Source organism: Pavona decussata, unplaced genomic scaffold (assembly GCF_977016875.1).
Source record: "Pavona decussata unplaced genomic scaffold, jaPavDecu1.1 SCAFFOLD_174, whole genome shotgun sequence".
NCBI classification, from domain to species: domain Eukaryota; kingdom Metazoa; phylum Cnidaria; class Anthozoa; order Scleractinia; family Agariciidae; genus Pavona; species Pavona decussata.
In genome coordinates, this window is record NW_028145585.1 from 1,414,789 (window position 1) to 1,438,332 (window position 23,544).

At 38.7% G+C, this 23,544-nt stretch overlaps 2 protein-coding genes and 1 pseudogene across 2 annotated transcripts in view; 2 read left to right on the top strand and 1 right to left on the bottom strand.

Moving 5' to 3' along the window:
• Nucleotides 1-14,308, top strand: part of LOC146463890 (nonsense-mediated mRNA decay factor SMG7-like) — a 157,486-nt gene extending 143,178 nt beyond the window's left edge. Inside the window, exon 26 of the transcript XR_014856774.1 lies at nt 14,055-14,308. The gene's annotated coding sequence lies outside the window, so the exon portion shown is untranslated. The remainder of the gene's footprint in view (nt 1-14,054) is intronic.
• LOC146463901 (actin-related protein 5-like) lies at nt 1,258-9,023 on the top strand. The gene is made up of 8 exons (XM_085083950.1): nt 1,258-1,302; nt 2,964-3,077; nt 3,651-3,739; nt 4,698-4,817; nt 5,385-5,892; nt 6,616-6,709; nt 8,636-8,725; nt 8,922-9,023. The coding sequence occupies exons 1-5, from the start codon at nt 1,287-1,289 to the stop codon at nt 5,487-5,489; spliced, it is 444 nt and encodes a 147-aa protein (XP_084940076.1). The 5' UTR covers nt 1,258-1,286; the 3' UTR covers nt 5,490-5,892; nt 6,616-6,709; nt 8,636-8,725; nt 8,922-9,023.
• A 2,050-nt stretch (nt 14,309-16,358) lies between the features above and the next one.
• Nucleotides 16,359-18,027, bottom strand: LOC146463902 (uncharacterized; annotated as a pseudogene).
• Nucleotides 18,028-23,544: the final 5,517 nt, after the last annotated feature.

A 23,544-nucleotide genomic window follows, 5' to 3' on the forward strand; every position in this document is an offset into this window, starting at 1 on the left:
CAGTTGTTTAAGCCTTGCTTCGGGCCTGAGAGACATTTATTCATCTCGTCTATTTTCATGCTTTCAAATTCTGTCATAGATTTGTTTTGTTGGTGAAAATCATTCTGTTAAATAGAAAATCTTGCGCAAATTTAACATAATCAAGTTGTTGTTTTCATTTTAAGCCATCGACATCGACAACATTTCCATTACAATTTACAAGAGGTTTTCCCATTAAAGTTAGCAAAATGTTCACATCTTGCCTTCGAAAAGTGTCACCGCGGACTTAGCTGCACCTTTAATGCCTTTCGTAATTGCATTTTCTCTCATCCTGTTAACTTCTTCCTCACAAACATCAACGTATCTCTAAGCGGCCATTTTAAAAATTAGTGCTCCCGCTATAATCACCTCGCGCGAGGTGATTATGGCAGGATATGACGCAATCCTCGACCAATCAGATCAACAGAATCTTTTTAATCACCTGAGTAATTATAATAAACATATATATATATATATATATATATATATATATATATATATATATATATATATATATATATATACATATATATATTTCAAGTTGCTAAATCGAATACTCTCTGGTGACACAGATAACACAGTAACGTTCTTTATAACCCCCTTTTTGTTTGTTCCGCATTCCCTTCGTTCTTGACCTTGTTAAGCACCTTCGGCTTTAATAATCGCATTTTACTAAAATAATTAAACGGCTCTCAGATAGAGAAGACAGCCCGGGCAGGTAGACCCAAAGATGACACTATGGTAAAATACTTTTAAAATACCGTCGTCGACGAAACAAAGAACACGACGACACGAAGAGACAAATGACGCCACGAAGGAAACAAAAAGAAAGCATTACGATGAAACGAGAAACTTGACGACACGAAGAGATTAAAATAACACCACGAAAAGAGAAAAACAACGACAAGAATACTCTACCACGCCACGAAATCTGACTGTCGATTTTGTCCCCTATCTGACGGCATAACCGGGTATGGGTCTGGACCCAAAATGATCTCGGTCTCAAACTAAGACACTTAAGAAGTCGTATCTTATTTAACTTTAACTTTTTTATAATATCAGTTTCAAGGCCTTTTACCGTCGTTATAACCTGCGATCGGGTGTTTTTTTTTTTTTTTTTCGGGGGAGCGTGAAAGTGCGGCAGCGCGAAAGTCGGCGGTCGAGAGAACTTTCGCGTTCCCCCGAAAAAGTCCGCGGTACAATATGCGTCATCATATACAAAGTATTCAACTGCCGCTGTACTGTTATATAGACGTCTCAAAAAGAAAATGGCGGACGATAATGGTAAGTATCGGAAGTATCGTATAAAGTGAGATCGATCCGTTCAAAAGCGAGAAAGACTTATCGGAAAATTACCACCTTTTATGAAAGTTTTAAGTTATATGAAAAGAGTTTTGCATGATTTTCAAATGGCTTTTGTTTACATTATCGCCAAAAAGACGAATCGAAAGCTGGAATGAAGTCGATCTGACAGTCTGATTTGGTTATGGGACATTTTAGACTTTCAAGCACCAATGCTTTTGCTAGAGGAATCTTTTATGGAGAATTTGAGGTTTCCTTGAACAATTTAATAGTACTACTTATATTCTAAGTGAAAAAGCACTCAAAACATCATTATTTGGGGGTGTAATGCATCAGTCAATTCCAGCAGTGCCCATCCCCCCCCCGGGCAACCCCGGGGCATGCTCACGTTGTCAGTCCCGGCGGTGGGGCATTCGTAATTTTATCGCGGCCCGGGGGCTGGGCATTTACGTACCCCGGGGCGAACCCGGGCATTTGACACACGTGTTTTCGAAAGTGCCATGAAGGAATTGTTGAAGATTGGCTAGTCCGTCAGGGACTAGACAAACTTGTGGATGTTTTTAAAGGTATGTTTTCTCAATTTTAGATATTTCTTCATTAATTGTAAGCATATAAATATAAAAAGCAACAACTTGAACTATATTTTGTTTACCACATATCGAGAGATCGGAAACAATCAAAGTGAACACGACTACAGCTGTATTTCGCATTGAAAACTAGCCAAGCATTTTTTAAATTCACGAAAGTCAACCTGGAGTGCATTTTAAGGTTTGTGAATGATGTGCTCTTCAAGACAGATCTTGCGAGCTACAAGGGGCAGTATCATGGGAGATCGATGGGAGATATCATGATTTTTGGCTAAAATTCACTAAATTTAAACTTTAAACACTGTGTTAATTAATTTCCCAGTCGCTCAATTAATATAGTACAACCGGCGATTTCTAGTGCGTTACAACAGTGAAATTAGAAAACATCTGCCAGACGTTTTCAAATTTGAACCCCTCTCTATCTTGGTCATCTGCCGGCGAAAATATCCTTGGATAGTTTCTTTGTATTCTGATAGTCTTTAAATGGAATTTTGTCATTATATCTTGGCTGCTATCAACCGAATAGCGTCTCTCCGATTTTAGATGTGTTACTAAAAATAGCGTGATACTGTCCCTTTAAAATGCAATGCATCATAAAATGTAGCCTGCGAATACAGGCGCCTATCATCGCTCGCGGCTGGGAGCACCTCCGCTGCAATCCCAGCGCAGTTTATTAAATAATATTAAATTTTCCAAAAGCTCTCTAACATGTCCTGTTGTCCTTCAAGTCTTAATACCGTTGCATTATTTTAAAATACTGAAAAGTAGAACGTTTTATTCACTGATTAATAAAAAAACTGTAGTGGTGTTGGAAGGCGACGTTCCCAGGGGCGGGGCAATTGGCCCCCTTCCTTCGTCCCCATCCCGGGGCATTTAGACAGCTTATGTGTCCCCACCCCGGGGAACTTGCCCATTTTTTTAAAAAAATGCTAATGCCCGGGGGTTAGCCCGGGGGGGGGGGGGGGGGCGGGGATGGGCACTGCTGGAATTGACTGATGCATAATTTTCAGTTCTGATTTACTTTTTTTTTATTTGTATTCTACATTCCGTCCTTAGATTTTACAGATGATCGTATATTCAGGTTTCAAGACTGTGAAACATCACCAGAATGTTTTTATGACTATTCACCGAGCATTAGGGACAATGCTGTTCCACTTATTATTGACAATGGTTAGTACTTTTAGAATGTTGCTCATATTCGTACTGTTTAAAGTCAATGCTAGTTGAACCAGTAGATGGTAGTCTGGCCAGTTTGTACTGACTCTGTACCTTTTTTTTAGAGGGTGGTTACTTTATTAGTGTGACATGGTATGAAGTGCTGGTTTCTGCAAAAATCCGGTGAATGTGAGCTAAAACAACAAAAAGCAAATTTGTGAAACCTGCAAAGGACAAAACATGGACCCTCCTTTTTGACCGAGTCCATGGACCGCTTATATGGACCTGGTCCATGGACCCCCTATTTTCTTACTACCAAAAAAAAAACAACAACAACAACAACAACATTATAACAGCAACAACATGGACCTGGTCCATGGACCCCCTATTTCCTTACCGCAAAAAACAACAACAATGACAGCAACAACAAAGAGGGGGTCCATAGATTAGGTCGATATAAGTGGTCCATTGGCCCGCTCCAAAAGTGGGGTCCATGGACCCCGAGTCTATGTTTTGTCTTTGCCCAGGTCGGTTATACTCTCATTCTCTTAATTGTTAATATTAATTTGCCTTTCACTTGTCACTCAGGTGGACATTATTGTCGAGCTGGGTGGGCCATCGACAACAAACCAAGATTGATCTTTCGAAACCTGGTTGCAAAGGCAAGGGGAAAGAAGGTAAGGCTATTAGATGGACTAGAGAGTAAATTACCCAGTAAATAAGGGTACAAGTTTCCCTATTATGACATCAATTTCTGTTACATTTAACTCACCTGTATGTTTCAACAGAATCAGGTTTGTACTAAAGTCACGCTTTCCAAAACTAATAAAAGCAATTTGTTGGCCACTGTTAGACTTCATTATTAACAAAGTAACCAGCAAACTAGTTGCTAAATTTTGAGCCAGAGTTTGCATCCTCTAACTGTAAGGATCTTTCTTCTATTTGAGAGTTTGTATTCATGACAAACCATTAAATTTCAAAGACTTGGTGACTAAAGCAAAAGATAGCCATCCTTTACATGTGTAGGGTTGTCTTTAGGGCTATCTCTGCCAATAGTTGTGGAAACCTGAAGCCACTGCATGGTCGCACTTTGTCTTGTACTCTTTGATATATTTGAGAAGCAGTTCCACAAATAGGCATCCATGCTCATTTCTTCACCTTTTTAGACGAATAGTCTGGTTGATTGGCCGCTTTTCTTTTCCCTTTCAATTTATTACCTGGCTGATCAAGTACAGCTCAGTCTATCAAACCTTTGTTCTATTCCGGCCACCAAGCTGTTTCCCTGACTGTCGTCTTGACTTTGTTTATCGTTTGTGCTTGGATTTACAGTACCACTCCTGTCAGCATAATACTCTAAAATATTTTTCCAGTTAAATTGTAACTGCACGAAGCCATCAGATGTTTATAGTTGGTGGGAATGTGACAGTAATCAGATCACCCTAAATTTAACCATCCTAGGAGGGTAACCCTACCTCAAGCTTTTACATGGCTTAAATAGACAAAAAGATGACCCTCCTAGAAGGGTAACCCTAGCAAGCAGATAGGGTTACTCTTCTCTACCCTTCATGTACCTCCATGTACATGTTAACAGGCCCTTAGGGTACATTATTTGTGGCAATTACTTATTTTTAATAGGATGGTGACTCTTCTGGAAACAGCTACTCTGTTGGAAATGATATTGGCAATCTTGAGATGGTCAGATGGGCGTTACGCACTCAGTTTGATAGAGACGTGGTCACACACTATGAGTGTCAGGTAATGGATATGTTCAGTTGTGGTTTAACATTTTTCAAACCAGTTTAATTTTTATTTTCCTTTGTGCAATATTGCATACCCATGCATAGTCTGAGACAGGAAAATAGAAATCAAGCTGATTTGAAAATTTTCAATCCAAAAAACATTATTTTTGAACCACAACACATGAACATGTAATGGGATTCGTGTTGACTTTTCAAAGATCTTTAAAAAAGTTCTAATTAAAGCTGAGATGTCTTTTGACTATTTTGTGCTTTTATTCCTTTTAAGGTGCAGATACAAATCTAATTCTAGCATGGATAATAAATTGTTATGCATTTCTGTTTTTTTGTTTTTGTCAGTGAAAACACCTGATTAATGTAGACTACAGCTGTCCATGTGGCTACCTTTTTTCACGGTCAAAGCTTAATGGTAGTAAAACACAATGTGACTGTGCTTATTCATAACACCAGTCCTGTTATTTTTGATATTGCAGTGACAAATGATAAGTGGCTTAATCCCTCTTGATAGATAAATTATTATTATTGTTACATGGTCATGTCAGTAGATGCTTAATGTTTTTTTCAGGAACAAGTGTTTGATCATGTGTTCAGTCACCTTGGAATCAACACTCAAGGAAGTGTCAATCATCCCATTCTGACAGAACCTGTGTGTAACCCTAACTACTGTTGACAATGTAAGTGAACTCCAAAAAAAATATTTGCAGGAAATTAACAATGTTGATATAATTTCATAAAAATAAAGGTTTTCATTTCAGTCTTATGACGGAAACATTTTGGTACAGTGTAATAATGCATTGTTTGTTTAATAGCCCTTTTCACGGTTAATTTTTTCTCATTTGCTTTACAATGTTACCCCAACGTGGATGCGAGGCAATTTCGGGCTAAAACTATAAAATAGCCTGAAATTGCCTCACATACATGCTAGATTTCATTGTAATGCAAATGAGCAGAGTTAACCATGAAAAGGGCTACTTCAGCCATGTCTGAGCTGTTGTTTGAGTGTTACAACGTTCCAAGTGTGGCATATGGCATTGACAGCCTGTTCAGTTTGTATAACAACATTCCAGACTCAGGTGAGTATTGTATCATTATCCCTGTCTGAGCATGTAAAACAATACTGATATCAGAAAGGGTCCCATTCCTAAAAAAAATGCAAGGGAAAAGAAACCTGTATCTGAAACCTGTATCCGTCTTACTCCTCCCCCAACTAACTGATGGGGTGGGGGGTGGGGGGTGAAGACTGATTTTTGGAGGGGCTTATAATAATTATATTATTGGAGTGGCAGTATGTTCAAATTATACAACTACATTGCATGGACTATTATTTATCTGGCATTCATTCATACGTGACGGCCGGCGCTTCCTCCTTAAAAAATATTTATTATTATTATTCAGTAGAATCCTTTGCTTGACTCAGTCAGTGTCAAAGGGGTTTTGGCCTTTTTGGAGAAAATCATTCAACACTGCACACACCTCAAGAACACTAAGAGCTTGAGAAATCTACTGAATTCTTGAAAGGAACAATAAACATTATTCATAATCGGTTGTAGTACATTTGGAAATGAAAATGGGAGAACTTGAAAAAAGTTAGGCTGCAACTTATTCTGACCAAGTCCATCTGTACCCAGCAACACTCATCAACAGTGTTGGTATGCTGGGGTGGTAATAATATTTATAACAGAACTGGACTGTTATTGTTCGGTTTCTCTTGATAGAGAAACTTTTTTAGGTCTTTAAAATGATAGCAAATCCCTGTTATACTTCCCCTCTAAATACTGTCCTTTACCTATTTATAGAAACAGTCACTGCTCTGGTAGTGTGATCAAGTTGTCAAGTGAGTCATGTTTTGCCCGTTGTTAGTGGAAGACTTGATGCCAGTAACTGGAAGAGGTCAGTAAAGCACTGCCAACTCCCCAGTAATGGATACCTCTTTATTTAATGCAGACAGATCTCATGTTAGTCTTTGCTCTTCTTCTGTTTCTGTGCACAGATAATATCTCCCTAAGCTAAGGTCCTTTCCGCACTAGCAAAAAATCCGTTTATTCAGACAAATTTTCTATCATCATCAACGCCTTACAAATGTGGATGGTTTGTTGCAACTTTACAAATTTTGTTCAAGACGGGTTGATCTTCAAAGGCACCACCAAAAATTTTTGCCACAGGTAAAACTGGACAAAATCGATTAAATAAACAAAATTGTGTTTTTCTTGTCAATCATTTTTAGTAAAGCCATTATTAGTGCTTCCACTGTTGACAGATTGGTCAGATTGTGAAGTGTAAATAGCTTTGTGTGCCGATACAAACTTTGAAGACAAAAATTGCCTCGACCAAATATTTTGTGTGTACTTTCACAAGGCAATTCCTAAACTGTATGCTAGTGCGGAAAGGTCCTAATACTGTATGGAAAACTCTTTGTGACACACACAGTATAAATGAGTACATTACTTGTATGTCTTCTAAGATGGGCACAGTTCTCTCTAGGACAAAAGAGTAACTACACATCCTTTAATTGGCTTGCGTTTCATTTTGTTCAAGTATGTCTTTAAATTATATACACATAAGGTTTAATGTTAATTAGGAGTCAAATACTCTTTGTCTGTGATGCAGACCTGTCTTGTTTGTAGAGCTTGTTGTAGCGCCTTTTTTCAAAAATGGGATGACACTATGCACTATATTAGAACTGCTATTTGCAATGTCATATTGCACAGAATAAACCTGGGTGGAGCCCATACAACATGGTACATGCAGAGATTGTTACAGCTGAAACACCCTCACCATGCTACACAGATTACACTTTTAAGAGCACAGGTGAATAATTCCAACTGTGTTTGATACCTCCTATGAATTATAAAAACCTCTTTGCGTTAATACTACTACTCCACTGTCCAAAGTCATGAAGTAATGAAGGATATTGATGACGTCATTTCCCGCTTTTTCACGGTTGTTTGTGCAAAGAGTTAGTAAAAAAGATGGCGAGCGATGTATAATAAAAATACCCTGCTAGCAGAGGTTTTTTTCTGGGCAGTCTTTTAGACAAGCCGACTATGCGAAATACTAGAGACGCGAACGACTTCGTACAAGCTAAAAGACTTGCCAGAAAGAAACCTCTGCTAGCGGGGTACGAGGCCTGGCCTGACCATTATTTTTCACTTTCAGTTGCCAATGCCAGTCTTTTGCACAACACATACTCATCAACCTTGTTTCATTTTTTAGACTAGGCTCGTTAAATGTAAACTCAAATCATATTTTATTGTGGTCATATTTTGGTTTTTACGACATCTGGTGCAAATATATTTCTCAACCAACTATGTTTCAATCCTGTTTTGCTCATTACGCCAGCTACTCTCGCAGAAGGAATCTGACTCAGGGCTATTTTAAATGTCACGTGTATAGCCACTATCTTTGGACTTGTCATGTAACCAGGAACTCACCTTTGGGTGACGAACATGGTTTCATTTACATGTATCTTCAAACTTACGTGGAAAATATCAAGAAGCTATTCCGAGATTGATAAATTGACTGTTTTGAATGTTATCGCCTTGCGAACAAAACGGCCGAATTCTACGGTAAGTTACGGACCAGTGAATGTGGTCAAATCGCTTCAATGAATTTCCCCGTAAACCGGGAGCCGTGCAAGATCAATGCATTTCTTCACCCATTTCAGGTCAATGGTTTCTTTTGCCATTAACCGAAGAATTTTCGGCCGAATAGTGTAAACGGTCTCCCAGCTGTTTATGTAGCATGTCGAAAGTCAATCACTATTCTCCTGTATGCACGTTACACTGAAAGGGTCTGTACTTTCATTTTGATTTGCAGTATTCTATCTTAAGTTGATGACCTACACATGTAGTAACTGGACTGTCCAAGTTTTCCTTGAAGATTAACACTTCATCACCTGTTGAGGAGGTAATAACTTAACCATTTACCTTGGAAGTATACCGACTTTTGAACCAACATTAGAAGCTGGCCATATTTAGAAGCACTTGACAGCACTGTTATAAATAGTGCAGGATATTGGGAAATTTTTTACTGTTCTCAATTTCCCTGTATTTGTATCCAGATATGTTGCCTCACTCGTAGTGTTTATTTTATTTTGGCGTAGCTGATCTCATCTCAGGAGGAAAAGTTTCCCAAGTCACCTCAAGACATTGATTTAGAATCAGCAGGACGGAAGCTGTTGGCTTCGTTACCCAATCTAAACAAGGTAAATTTTATGAGGGTCCCGTCCTATTATCCAAGCACATAGAGCAGTTTCCAATTGAGTGTCGTAAAACCATAACCAAAGTAATTACTCTGGCCAATCACAACAGATGTAAACAACGCAACGAGCCAATCAGAATTTGAAGCAAATACATGCAACTGGCGCCAAGCGCGGGAAAACGCGTACGGCAAAGACTGGTTTTGGTTTGGATTCCAATTGGTTGAGAAAGTGGCGCGAGTTTTGTAAACCAATCACAGAGCCTAGTAAAGCAAAACCAAAGCAAACGCGAAATTATTTGAAGCTGCTCTATGAGGGTCCCGTCCTCTTATCCAAGTACATATGATCATGGAAATCATGATGATGATGCCGATTATTTCTTTTTGAAATACTGTTAATTAAGCAAGTGAAAATAAAAGATAAAACCGAACAACGTTTCGGAGTCGTCATGGCGCCATTATCAAGTTCGAAGTAATAGAAATAAATTAAGGATGAAATAACCCAGCAGGGCTCAAATTGTATGAGGATAAAGTTCAGTGTGTAGTTGCAGTTACTATCTTGTTGGCTCTGGGTTGTTTGTTTTGGGTTTTGTTTAATAGAAATATTCCGTTCATATGTGCGTTCGGTTGTTTCTTTTTCGTTAGTGGTTAAAATATCACACCACTGTCTCAGGAAACGTAAAACCATGACTAATCGTCAAATGTTCGCTCATGGTTGAGACCATTTTCTTGTATTTGTTTTGAGTTTTGATTGATTTGTTGGGTTGTTTGCCCATGAAAAAGCTTTGTAACTTGCTTTGCTAATTCTCGCAATTTTTTCTTTGCAGACAACACCAGTAGGAACACCATTCGCTGAAACAAGGTACCGGTAACAGATTTTATCAATCCGAATTCAGTTTGTTTTTCTATATTCTCATAACACTTACTTTAGCCCTCCAGTTCGTGGATTCATTAAAAATACTTGCGAGAGACGTAGTGCGGGAAGGGTTAAATTGTAAATACTGTTACTTTTAGTCACACTGTTTTGTGAGGTCGAATAGGTTATCAGTATTTGAGGGTAGGATGCAGTTAATCAGAAGATTCTAAAAGACCAATTTAGACGTTAGAACGGTTTTCAATTGAGTGTCGAAAGTAATTGCCTTTTTGCTTTGGTTTTGCATTACTACGCTCTGTGATTGGTTGATAAAACTTGCGCCACTTTCTTAACCAGTAAGATGTAAAACCAAAGCCAATCGTGACTTGCCCGCACGCGTTTTCCCGCGCTTGGCGCCGGTTACATGTATTTGCTTTAAATTCTAATTGGTTCATTGGGCTGTTTACATCTGTTGTGATTTTCCAGAGTAATTACTTTGGTTTTGGTTTTACGACACTCGATTGAAAACCGCTCTACGACTTTGTTGTCTGCGACATGTTCACGGCAAGCTAACGCTGCGAATTGTTTCGTGTAAATCAAACCTGCAACTTGTCGTAGGATTTTGAAACATGTTTTAAACTACTACGATAATCGTGGGCGCAGGCATCGTTGAATGACGATAGTTGTGTGGGATTTTTTTCGCATGATGCGAGCAGCCCGCACTACAGAAATCGCACGTGAAAGTCGTAAACAAAAGTTGCACCGTCTAAACCGGCCCTAAGGATACCAACTAAGATGTTTTACGGTCAGTTAATCTTGTTTAACCTGGTAATTTAAGTCTTAAAGGACTACATTTGCGCGTCATGCTGGAATCTTTTGAATCACGGATGTTTGACAATAGAGAGGTTTAGAAATGCCCACGTGATCATTTCTATCGTTCATTTTTCGCTCGCTTTTTCTAGTTCATGTGAAAATAAACGATAAAACCGAACAACGTTTCGTATCTATGGATAACTAAACCTTTACGTATAAGGTGTTTTCAGTTCCTTGGTAAAATTTAGTAGTTTTGCGTTAGCATCAAAAGCCAAAATTGTTCTGCACTATTCTCTTCTGTGTACTATGTTTTTTCAACAAAACGTAAATGCGATTCAAAATCTCTCTATTAGAGCGGTTTCCAATTGAGTGTCGTAAAACCAAAACCAAAGTAATTACTCTGGCCAATCACAACAGATGTAAACAACACAACGAGCCAATCAGAATTCGAAGCGAATACATGCAACTGGCGCCAAGCGCGGGAAAACGCGTGCGGCCAAAACACGATTGGTTTTGGTTTGGATTCCCATTGTTTGAGAAAGTGGTGCGAGTTTTGTTAACCAATAACAGAGCGTAGTGATGTAAATCCAAAGCAAACGCGAAATTACTTTCGACACTCAATTGAAAACCGCTCTATAGTACTTGCAGTTACATGTATATGGTGTTGTTTATCTCACAGCTCACTGTTTAAGGGACCATTAGATGTTGTTCAATCCACGGCAGGATGTGTTCCATCTTCCTCTTCCACAGTGGCTCAGTATTCACTCTTTCAGTCGGGATGGAATGTACCCCTGACCTCTGCAGCTCTTGCTCATCCAGGTGTGTAAAGTTGATGTTAAATTCAACGGATTCGGAACTGAGCCAAATGCCTCAAAGGTCCTGTTCTTGTAGCATGAACAACAAGTTCTACTACTCCCCCGGATTTGGCTGCTTGGGGCGCGATCCTTGAAGCAGTTGTCCTTGGTGATTTTTGAAAGTAAGCACATGAAAATTAATACATTTCAAGTGCAGAGGAAAAAAATAAGTGAATGATCTTCGCACTCATATACGCAACTTAAACAGTTACGTAAAGAAAACTCTTATTCATTAGGTGATGAAATGAAATGCGATCCCGGCCTCGAACCACCGCCCATCGGATTGACAGTCTAATAAGCTAATTATTATAATTAAATATAATTATCTTTTTACTGATGTTTAATTTGCAGATCAGCCATCCTCTAGAGCTGTCGTTAAGCCACCAAATCACCACCGTGCCACACCTACCGACCACTTGACCGGTACAGGAAGTAGCACCGCATTCCCACCCACCCTGCCCTCCCCTCCTGCTGCAGAGAACCGCAGGCCTACCAACTTTGGAACGAGTTTCCCTCCAGCGGGAATGCAGGCAAACTATACTCCTCCATCCCAGTCTCCTTTCGGTGGGTTTGGGTTCAGTGGTGGCTGGGCTGGCTCTGGAGTCTGGGCTCCAAACAGTGCCAGTAGTAATGGAGGAACTAGTCCTGCTGGAACGCATGGTTTGCAGGTAAGGTTGCAGTATTTTCTTGGTGGAATGCTGTAACACCATCTTGGATTATGACGAAAGGCAGACTGGCGCGAGTCTACGTTTGGAAATCCAAGATGGCGTCCCAATTAACGAACGACTGTCACCGGGGCACTCGCCAATTCAAAAAATAATAATAAAAATAATAGTGATAATTAAAATAAAAACGCCTGCACTTCAGGATAGGTAAGGTACAGTTGCTTCGTTTATTCATTGTTTAGTGGTAAACCTGACAGAACAGAAAGCAAGTCTAGAAGTGCTATCTATTATCTTGCGTTACAACCTACCGTGGGTGGCCAATTAGACTCGTAATAAGGCACACTGAACGCCATTTGCATAACAACAAAGCTGTTTCAATGCAATCTCGAAATGGCGACCAAACCAAAAGATGGACCATTCTTGCTTTTATATCTAGGGCTCTTGGCGAAATGTTAGCTTGGTGACTCAGCAAAAGAAGTGGACCAAAGTTTTTTTGCTTTTAGTTTATTTCGTTAGAAGCAGAGCTCAAGGTCAATTGTCATATACGTCTTGCAGCGCGAACGAAAGGCGTGGTAATTCCAGGGACAGAATTACCCCTCTAACCCTTCTCCCCATCCATCCCCATGCAGAAAAATAATGTTGGTTTTATGCTTCCTTTTCCGGCGTTGTAGCTAAAGAACTTGCATCGACTCCTCTTGGATAACTAAACGGTCTTCAAAGTTGTTACGAATTGCCTTAATTTACGTGAAAATTTGACTGCGATCACAGTTGGCACTAGTCATTTCAAGTCAGTACAGTTACTGCACTCAAGTGTTGGCTAAATGAATTCCCAAATTAACTTAGTTTCTGGCTTGCAATGACTTCTATCATTCCACTTTACTTGCAGTCTATATGGGGGTCAGACTTTAATTCTACGCCAGAAGGCATGTCGCCTCTACAGCAGTTATTACAGGAGCAGAAGAAACACCAGCAGAAAGACACGTGACTATAAATTTAGCACAGCTCCACGCTGACAAGTTCAACACCGTATTTAAGCGGTTTCCATGGCAACATGATAACGGGCGCGTGCTCACGCGAGGGCTTGTATCAATCATCCCGACTCAATTAGAAGAATTGCACCTCATACAGTGGTTTTGCTAGTTCAAGTCCATTAGCTGTCAAGCGAGTGCGGGAAAGTTCAACTATTAACTTCACACCAGCGTCTGGTGCTGTGTGGCTAGTGAGCTCTAGATTTGTCTCCTGGGTTGAATATCTTTACAGTGTTTGGCACAAGAGCCTCATACTCGAGAACTAACAGGATCATCTTTTACTTCAGCAAAGGCATATTGAAGTATTGCGGTTTGGCTGTCATGTCATGGTTTTCACGAATGTTTCTCAAGCAAAGCATGGCCGAGCAAAGTAGTTGTATGAACATCTGCTTCTGTATTTTAGAGAACACGTTTTTGGTCTGCATGGATTCACATTTACATTGTCAGAGTTTATGAACGATATTTGTCGTACATATGGCTTGCGTTTCTTTGTTATCAAAGAGCCAATGTTGATTAACAGATTTAAATTTCCATTTTACATTTCCATTTATTAAACCCACGGCCACTGGCATATTGTTAACAACTTGGCATTTATCATCGTCTCTTATCGCGAATCGCAAAGCAACTTATTCGAAAGTTTGTTTTAACATAGAGTGCATATACCTGCGTTTTGTGAGCGCTTTCTTCGTTAGCTTTGGTCTCATTGCTTGTAATTTTCTAACACTCTTTGTCTCATTTTTGCTCTGTGTTATTGATATGGTTTGTTTGATTGGTTTTTGGGTTTTTATTTGGCTGAAGGTGGCTGTAAGCTTTACCTTAGGTAAGTTCATTTTTGAACTTTTTGGAAATTTATTTCAGTTGGATGACAAAAAAGGGTGACTGTCCTTTTGCAAATGTAATATCAAAAGTGTACACGATTCAGAATTGGAAAGGTTAAGTTCAAGCGCATGGTTAAACTAACCACCTCAAAGAGCTTGTGTTATGACGACACTTTTACATTTAAACATTTTCCCAAATTTCATTTTGTAACTGACTTGATCTCAGTTAATAAATAACAGGATGTATCCTGAAGATAAAAATGCCTGACGTGTGAAGTTTTAGTTTAAAGGCGCTGTCACACTAGACAATTTTTCTTGCAAACTTGTCTCGCAATTTTGTTGTGGCACAAGTTGTATGAATCGTTGCCTATAGTGTAACTTGCCCTGAAATAAAAACACCTATTACTTTAGCGCACCTGCCAAACTGAATTCGAATTTTATCACTTCTTTATATAAAGGACAAAAAATATTCCTCCTATCAGTGTTCTGCTTAATAACTATGAAATTGAAAGACGAGACATCATACATAAATGGACGCCGCATCATTGAAAAACGAAAGCAAACTTAAATTAAAGACAAACGGGAATTCGCCGGTTAATTGAACACACTTTAAACTACAGTAGCTTAATCATAGCTAGTTGGGGCAACGACCAAATATCATTGCTTACCATAAATTATGATGATCATCTGAAAGAACTATTAAAACCAAACAACCGAAATGTGTTTAATTAGCCTGCAGTTAACCGGCCTGGGGCCCGTTTCTCGAAAGACCCGATAACTTACCGGGCCCAGTAAGTGTCTTTGGCGATAAATGTTTCTTAACAGCAGTCAGTTTTTGATAGCTTTGTATACTCAATTTTAAAATCTTATAATTGAATGAAAACATTGGCCAAGTAGCATGTCTGTAACAACTGTGTAATCGGCGAAAAAACATTCAAAAATATACTTATCGGTTCCGTTAACTTACCGGGTCTTTCGAGAAACGGGCCCCTGGGCGCTTATTTAATTTGGGGCCCATAAAGGTGGGCGCTTATTCGAGGGTGGGCGCTTATTATTTTACAGCATTTTCTGCAAGCGAGGCCATTTTTAGAGACTAACGACAATAAGGGATAACAAGTTTATTTCACTTCAACAAGACAAAACAAAGTGCAAAAGCTAACATGAACAAGCCAAAAACAATATAAAAGTTCATTGACTACCGTATCTAGAACCAATTTTGGAACACAACTGACCCTCAGTCGTACTTCACGCTGGGCTAGTACAGAAAAGTTTTTTGTTGGGAGGGGAGTGGGGTGGGCGCTTATTTGAGGGTGGGCGCCTATCTACTTTCCGGGCTTAATGGTGGGCGGTTAATCGAATAAATACGGTTTCTTAATGTGCCTCAGCTTTTCATTTCAATTATAATTGTGTTTCTTTTCTCCGCCGGATCAGTATTTTCTAACCTCCTACAAAAATATATTTATCTTTTAAATGCGCGTGCATCTGGTTCTTCCGCCTGCTAATTGAAAGTCAGAGAGTGGTAGGTACTTAAATATTTAAGTGTCACTGTATTTAGCGCAAAGCACTAATTGGGGACACTTTCCAAATCGACTCGGAGTTTAGAAGTGTTGGTTTTTGAGGAGAGGGGAAAACCGGAGTACCAAGAGAAAAACCTCTCGCAGCAAGGACGAGAACCAACAACAAACTCAACCCACATATGACGCCGAGTCCGGAAATCGAACCCGGGCCAAATTAGAGGGAGGCGAGTGCTCTCACCACTGCCCCGAACTCACAACTGCGAGTGTTGTGCTTTAGACCACTTGCAAATAAACTTTGAATCAATGGTATTAAAGTAATAACTTAAGTGTTCCCGGCAACTCCTTTCTTTTTTGTACGGATAATTAGCCTGTAATAATTTTGAACACATATTTTCAGTCACTGAATTTAGTAGTTTTGTGGATATTTTCCGTCAGTGAATATAATATCACGTTCCTTCTCCAAGTAACATCATTCGATGACAGATGATTATAAAACCTTAGATCTTTCAAAAGGATTCGAACAGAACCGGTGCTTAATTATCACTTAAGGGCTGACAGAAACGATCCAAAAAGATAGAAAATCGACGAGGTTATAGCTTCAGTTCAACACTTCCTTTAGATCACGTTTTGAACAAACAACAACTTTTTTTACTTTATGAACAAGACAGCTGACTGACTGTATTCTTCATTACTCAGTTTTCTTACTTTTATGATCTTAAGTTGTAAGGAATTGGGTTTAAAGAACGATCGAGTTAAAATTGTAATCCAAGAAAAAAAAAAAAAAAAAAAAGAAGACAGTTTATTTCGAATTTCACTAAATGTTATTGGTTTCACTACCGATTATACGGTAAATGAATAAATACATAACAAACATCTAATGTCAACTGGGCCACAGTGCACTGGATGTTGCCTTTTAGCTTCGCTGTGATGTTAACTAGAAGTGGTTGGCTTGGTTGTCCTGCAACGCGACTGGTGTACCGAAATAGCTATACCATCTCTATGTAACCGAATTCCAAAGGGAAAGCATTGAGCTGACAATAGAGACCACCCTGAAAACCGCAGAGTTACGGATGTTTTCTTCAAAGTTACAACTTGTCTGTATCTGAGCCCTAACAACAGGGCGAGAAGTCTGTCCACGATTATAAAAGCAGTCATCAACAAAGAATGATGCCAAATATGAGATTACGCTTGTTGAAATAGATGCGGCTAATGCCAAGTGCTGTACTGACTGTTCGGCAGTTTTGAATCCATGGTATTGAACTAGTGACTTGTGTGTTCCAACTCGTTCGCTGGCGTGAGAAATTCTTGGAGAATTCAAAGCAAAAGTTCTCCAAATTTTATGACAATTAACATTGCATTTCCAAATCTCCCTCAGGGTAATTATTTCCTTAGTTTTCTCTTCGTGGTTTACTGAGTTTGAGAATGTCATCAGACTTAGAAAGTGTGAACTTGGTAATTTAAAATCTTAACTCCTAAAGTACAGGTATTAATGGTACAAAGTTACCTCGTAACTACTAACTTGATGAACAAAACAAATGTCTGACTGTATCCTTTACTGCTTGCCTTACGTCACTAATCTTCCAGTAGTAAAGAAGTAGGTTTAATGACGAGTTGAAATAAATTAAAGTTATTGTTAATTGATGTACAAGATAAAATGTTGAAGACAATGATTGGCTTCGTATTTTTCGAATTGCCAATGGCGCCACTGCAACATATGGTAGATAACAAACAATCAACGCCAGCTGCAGCCACAGTGCACCGGAAACTGTCTTTCTTTATGGCGCCATGTTCAATGGATTTGTTTGGTTCGGTTGAGCTGTAACATTGTCTTGAATCTGAGTTTGAAAATGACGCAGCCTGAGGAAAATCCCCGTGTAGAAATAAATCGAAATAATTAGAGACAGTATTAGAATTACATAGCTGTACGACGATGATACTAGTCCATTCCAAAGGTACATTATGCAACCAATAGCAGAGAAAACCCAAACAGAAATTACAGTTACATATGTTCGCTTTAAAGTTACAACTTGTCTGTATCTGAGCCCTAACAACAGGGCGAGAAGCCTATCCATACTGATAGCAGCCAATGTCAATTGTGATACTGAACACAGTAGTTGTGCTGTTATAATGATCAGCAACTAACGCGAAACGACAAATGTTCCATTGTTCCTTTACCGCAGAAATCCAGTAAACAACATGAACGGGTTCCACGATGATACCAACAAAGAGATCAGTCGTCGCTAGGTTACGGAGCAAGACTTTGGACGGAGGATGAAGCGAACTATCTTTGCAAAGAGCGACTAGAATCAGAGTATTCCCCAAAAATGCAGTAATGGACAAAAAAATGTTTAACATTGAAAGGCATATCAGTTGGCTGTGTATAGCTCCAGTCAATTCTGCTGAGCAAAACAATTCTGTGAGCGATTGTTCTCCGTCTCCAGTATAGTTTGTCATCGGGGCCATTTAACATCAGTTGTAGAGCGCCTGACAAAAGGAGTTTCCTTTGCTCCTTTATAAAGGATGAGTAAGATTAAATCATATCACTCAGCTGTTATTAAAATGTCAGGGTGCTTTTAAGCTCCAGAAGGGACTACCCTGAGCTTTATAGCTAAATAAAAGTGTCTGTCTGTCTGTCTGTCTGTCTGTCTGTCTGTCTGTCTGTCTGTTCCTCCACGTTCTGTTTAATAGTCATGAAACATCAGACAAAATTGGAATGCCGCATTGAAGAAAGTCAAAATTGAAAGCAAAATTTGAATAAGAGACAAAAGCGGCTTTCAACGAACCCTTCACCGGTTAATTGAACCCATTTTTATCTGTTAGTTTATCGGATAACATTATATCAGCCACGATATGGATGTCATGATGTTATAAAAATACCGCTTAATAATAAGACAAAACAAACCAGTTGTTTCAATCTACTGAAGACCGTAATAGGAAGCGAAAAGTCTTTTATTTAGGCTGCACTAATTGTCTTTTGCTACCTGGCACAATTTTAGCAGTACTTTATTTCAATTTTCTGCTTTTTTCCAAATAAATTCCTTATTTTTGCCGCTGTATGTTTATTTTGTTGCCGCAATCGCTGCGAGAAGTAGAAGTCGGTTCTACTTCGTATAACTGTGACTGCAACAACAATGTTGCGAGGTATACGTTCATTTCAGGGCATGTTACAACGGCGCAACGAAATTGCGAGAAAAGTTGCAAGAAAAATTGTCTAGTTTAACAGCGTCTCCAGACTGGCTGCACGCGATCCTCGTTTTCGACTGCGAAACGTGCCTCTTCCAAAGTGGTTCACCTATTTTTTCTTTAATTTTTTCTAGTCACAAGATATTTTGGACCACTTTGTAACATACTGCGTAGCTCGTGAACTTGCTGTGTATTTTTTGGAGGCCTTTTAACTCAAAGTTATCTTAATCTCAACTACTGCAAAATAACAACCACGTTTTCAAACTGAATATAATATACTTTAATTACCGCGCAATTTTCATTCCCTGGAGAAATAACTATTTCATCTAATACATTTATGCCACTTATCTAACTTCCTGCGGCATGAGGCGGCTTTCCACCGGTTAATTTAACCCTCGTGATTATACTTAGCAGTAGTCGGAGCAACGAGGGAGTTTACCTTTAATTCGATCCTTTCTGATGGTGCGGATCATGGTCTCCTGAAAAGACCACCTTGGGTTAAATTTCAGTGGATCTGTATCTCTTTATGCCTCTCATGTCAATTTTCACTTTTTTGTCTTTCCATTTAGCCAAAATTTCATTTGGTTAGAAAGTCTAGAAAATTCCCCTGTCAAATAATAATTCATTCAGTGGTAGATGTGATAACGCATTTATGGTGCTATCAGTAGACAAAAAGGTGGAAATGGAAATTTTGTGCAAATGGAACAGTAATTAAGGTCGTCCGAATGTTCTGGGAAATTTTGAATTCCGTTTCGGCTGCGCCTTTGTTTACTATTTACATTTCAGGCGATTAAATCGAAAATTTTGGCTTGATAGAAATTTCCCCAGCCTTATGCAACTTCATACAAAGGCATAATTATCTTTTAAATGTCTGAGTCTTCCGCCTGTTTATTGAAAATAGTGGCAACTATTTGAAATTCCCCAAACTTGAAGTCACGCTATATACAGACCGCTTGTAAATAAATTTTGAATCATCGGCATGAAACTAGTGACTTGTGTCTTCCAACTCATTTGTTTTTAAAGACATTCAGCTTGAAATAATTTTGAACACATGTTTTCAGTCAGAGGACATTCATAACCCGATAACTTTATGATATTTTTCGTCAGCGAATACATCATTTTCGAACAATGCATCATTTTTCTCGAGTTTAACTTGTCTTTTGTTTTCGAGTTCTCAGGGCACCCAACGCGAACATTTAAGCAAAATACTTCAAATGTCTCCTGCGTTCTCAGATCGTTTTATCTCCGTTGACTGTTCGGATACTTTAGCTGACAATTTAAGTTGGAGAAAGTTTTCGAAAAGGTTATTGTATTCTCCGAATTTACTAACTGCTGTTGGTTTTACGAAAATACTAGCTGAATTTTTATGTATTTTTAATGACATATTTGTCCTCTTCGAAGACGAGAGGATAAAGTTTTCCAGTGTTATGATATATTGTAGCTGTATTTTTTCCGAAGAAAATTAAGATTTTGTTTACAACAAAATCCGAAAGTCTGAGGCGATCAACACCATCCGAACAGATATCCTCCGGAATGAATGTTGGGTGCCGCCCCCTGATGGAACTAAAACATTCATTCCACTGACAACAGTTGTGTCAAAATCATTTGTTTTCACTGCAGAGCGGTGTTTGCTTGTGTTATCCCAATTAAGAAGTCTATTTAGCCCTCGTGACGAAGAAAATATGTAAAGAGTGAATTTGTGGGATTGATCGAACTATGTACGCAAGTTCATGGTTTTTTTGCTTCGTTTGATAACAAATTTTGAAATCGGAAGTAGAGAAAGCAATAAAAATAATTATCAACCTTTGCCGGTGGCGAAACTCATGGCGATAGAATAAATTTAACAAAATAAGCAAAAAGGTTACAAAGGTATATTATTTCATAAATATCATGGGTGACAAATTACTCCTTAATTTTGGCGCGAAATTTCAGCGTTAATTTATAATTTACATGTGAAATTACAAAATTGCTATGGCAACGTTTCCTTCATCTCAGTGCCAAGATGGCGCCCAAGTTTAAAGATGTTACGGAAGAAAGAAGCTACGGCATTAAAAGACGCTACAGAAAACCTAAGTACGCGAATGAGCACAATTAAATGGGTGAGGGGTTTTGAGAACTGTTGTGACGAAAATGGCCTTGAGAAAAACCCTGAGACGGTTCGTCCTGGCCAGTTGGATAAAGCACTCGAGTGGTTTTTTGCCTGCGTGTGTAAACAAGACGGAACCGACCACGATTGTGGGGGTAATTTGTCACCCATGATATTAAAAGGTAATCAAATTGTATACTCGTGAAATTAGGAAATTTCCTAATTTCACTCGTCACCATTTGATTACATATATCTATTTTTCATAAGTTTATTTTTGTTTATCCGGGGCGTTACAGATTCTGGATTTTGTTGCTTATTTTCTCCTGGAACAGACTATTTCTGTTCACACGACACTGTTCTGCTTATCAACGTAAGGCCACACCGACACGGGACCAGTCTGTTATGGTTCGGTACTGAATCGAAGTAAGAGGAGCAGGTGTTTCTACGAGGTAAGCATGCGCAGAATACACCTTGAAGCTTTCAAAATGGCACCGAAGAAGGCTAAATCGATAGAGGAAGGACATAAAGCCTTCAGCTGTACGGACGGTGAATTATCCCTTCTCTTAAAAGTTATTATAGATTACAAAGCTTTCCAAGAAGTATGCCGACCAAAACAACGACTATTTACCTTCTCATGTTCTTCTAGACCAAAGTATTACTGCAATTAGCTGAACTCAAAAGCAGTTAAAAAATAGCTTGAGAGAGGTGAACGTATATATTTGTTGTCGCAAACCGTATGCTCTGCCATGACACTGAAGAAAATTAATCTAACATGCAGATCATCGTTAGCTACTGTCCAAATTTAAAGGCAAACGAAGAAATTCCCTTTGAGTTTAGCTCTTTAAAGTGTCCCATTCAAGTGAAAAATTGATTCGAGAAAACAGCGCTAAAAATTTGACAACTCATTTTATTTCAACATTCTTGGTATAGTGTGATAGCCAGCTCTATAAGCTTTAATTTGATATGGAGCTTAAACCGGACGCGCTACATCGCCTAGACGCGTAACACCTCTAAAGGTATACGGTAACCTTAATTAATCGACGTCAGTTTTTCATGCAACTGCCCCATGTGTTGTCAAACTAGTGAGGATTCACAGCAACTTTGACAGGATTATAACAGAATTTATGATCAATAACTGGACAGGCGCACGAAAAACTGACAAATTTCTTTTTCACTATAAAAAAAGCCAGAAGGGACAAAATGCAGTCAAAACGTGGGATAAACGTTACGGCATAAAAATGTAGTCTAGCAGACTGTATTGTAAACTACAACTCTTTCGTTACTCCAATTCGTGTATAAGAACGTTGTAAATTTTAACTTTGAAAAAATTAAAAAAACTGTAGGCATTGTTCGAAAACAGTAGCTCAATTTTTGGACATTTGATCTGATTTAATTTCTCCTTACAATATCACTACAAGATCAAACGTGTAGGTAATAAGAAGACACGAACTGATCACCAAAGATAACATGTGTTGCCATCGAAATAAAGTCTCCCAAATAGCAACATAGAAAACATACGTAAAGCAGTGAGAATATACTGTATACACAGATAGTGAGGCCGTAAAGAGTTAGTGTTAAATTATACAGTGATCGAAACCAGCAAGGTAGGCCTGGGGGGAAGACCTACAAAAAAGAAGAAAACAATATTGTTGTATAATTGCATTACTAAAGACATCAGTCGCAGCGACACGCGGGTAGTTAGATTTTTAGTTTAGTTATATCGTTCAACGTTGGCTTTTTTGTTTTCGATTTTTTAGATGTATGGTTTTCGAGCCTTGTGTGTTTCGTTTTCGAGTTTTGCGTTCATCATTTCCCAACATTGCGTATTTTCTTTTAGAGTTCTCAGTTACGACGTACCGTGTGTATTCTGTGACGATTATTGTGCATTGAGACAATTTGTGACTGTAAGAGGAATAGTGGTAAGTTTAAGATGTTTTGAAAACTTGTTGTATTTCTGCTAGTCAAGGATAGACCAGGGTCACCCAACCAGAACATTTAAGCAAAATACGTCAACTGTTGTCTACTGTGTTCCCAAATCATTTTGTCTTCTTTGAAATGCATATTCATGTAAACTATTACAAATTGTTGAAAAGTTGAAAATTTAAGTCGCAAAAAGTTTTAAGGAAGGAAGTTTTATTGCCCGAATTTACAAGCTATGAGAATGATAGCTGACCTTTTTTCGCGTTTTTAACGATCGACATATTTGCTCCCCACAGAATACGACTAAATCCGAATTTCTGAGGCGATCAACTCCTTCCGAACAGATATCCACCGAACTGTGAACCGTTGGGTGCCGCCCTTGATAGAATTATAACATTCATTCTACCAACAACAAATAGCAACACAGTCGTGTCAAAATCTTTCATTTATTTTCATTGTAAAAGGTGTTTGCTTGTGTCACCCCAAAATTTCCCGTGACCCCTTCTTACGTAAAAAATCCTTCAAGACCTAGAGGGTTAGGGACCGACCCAACGCTTTATTTCGATGAAAATCTGTTTCGAATCCGTAAATCACCTCAGAAATTCGGATTTAGTTTAAAACAACAACAACAAACAAAAATAAAGTTTTCTTCGGCAAAATAGTAGGTCAAAATTTCGTTATACTGTAAAACAAACTTCTTTCGTTCCCGAAGAAGGAAAAATTCCAAAACGTAAAAAAATAAGGTCGGCTATAGCATTTTCGTAAAGCAAACGACAGCTAGTAAATCCGGG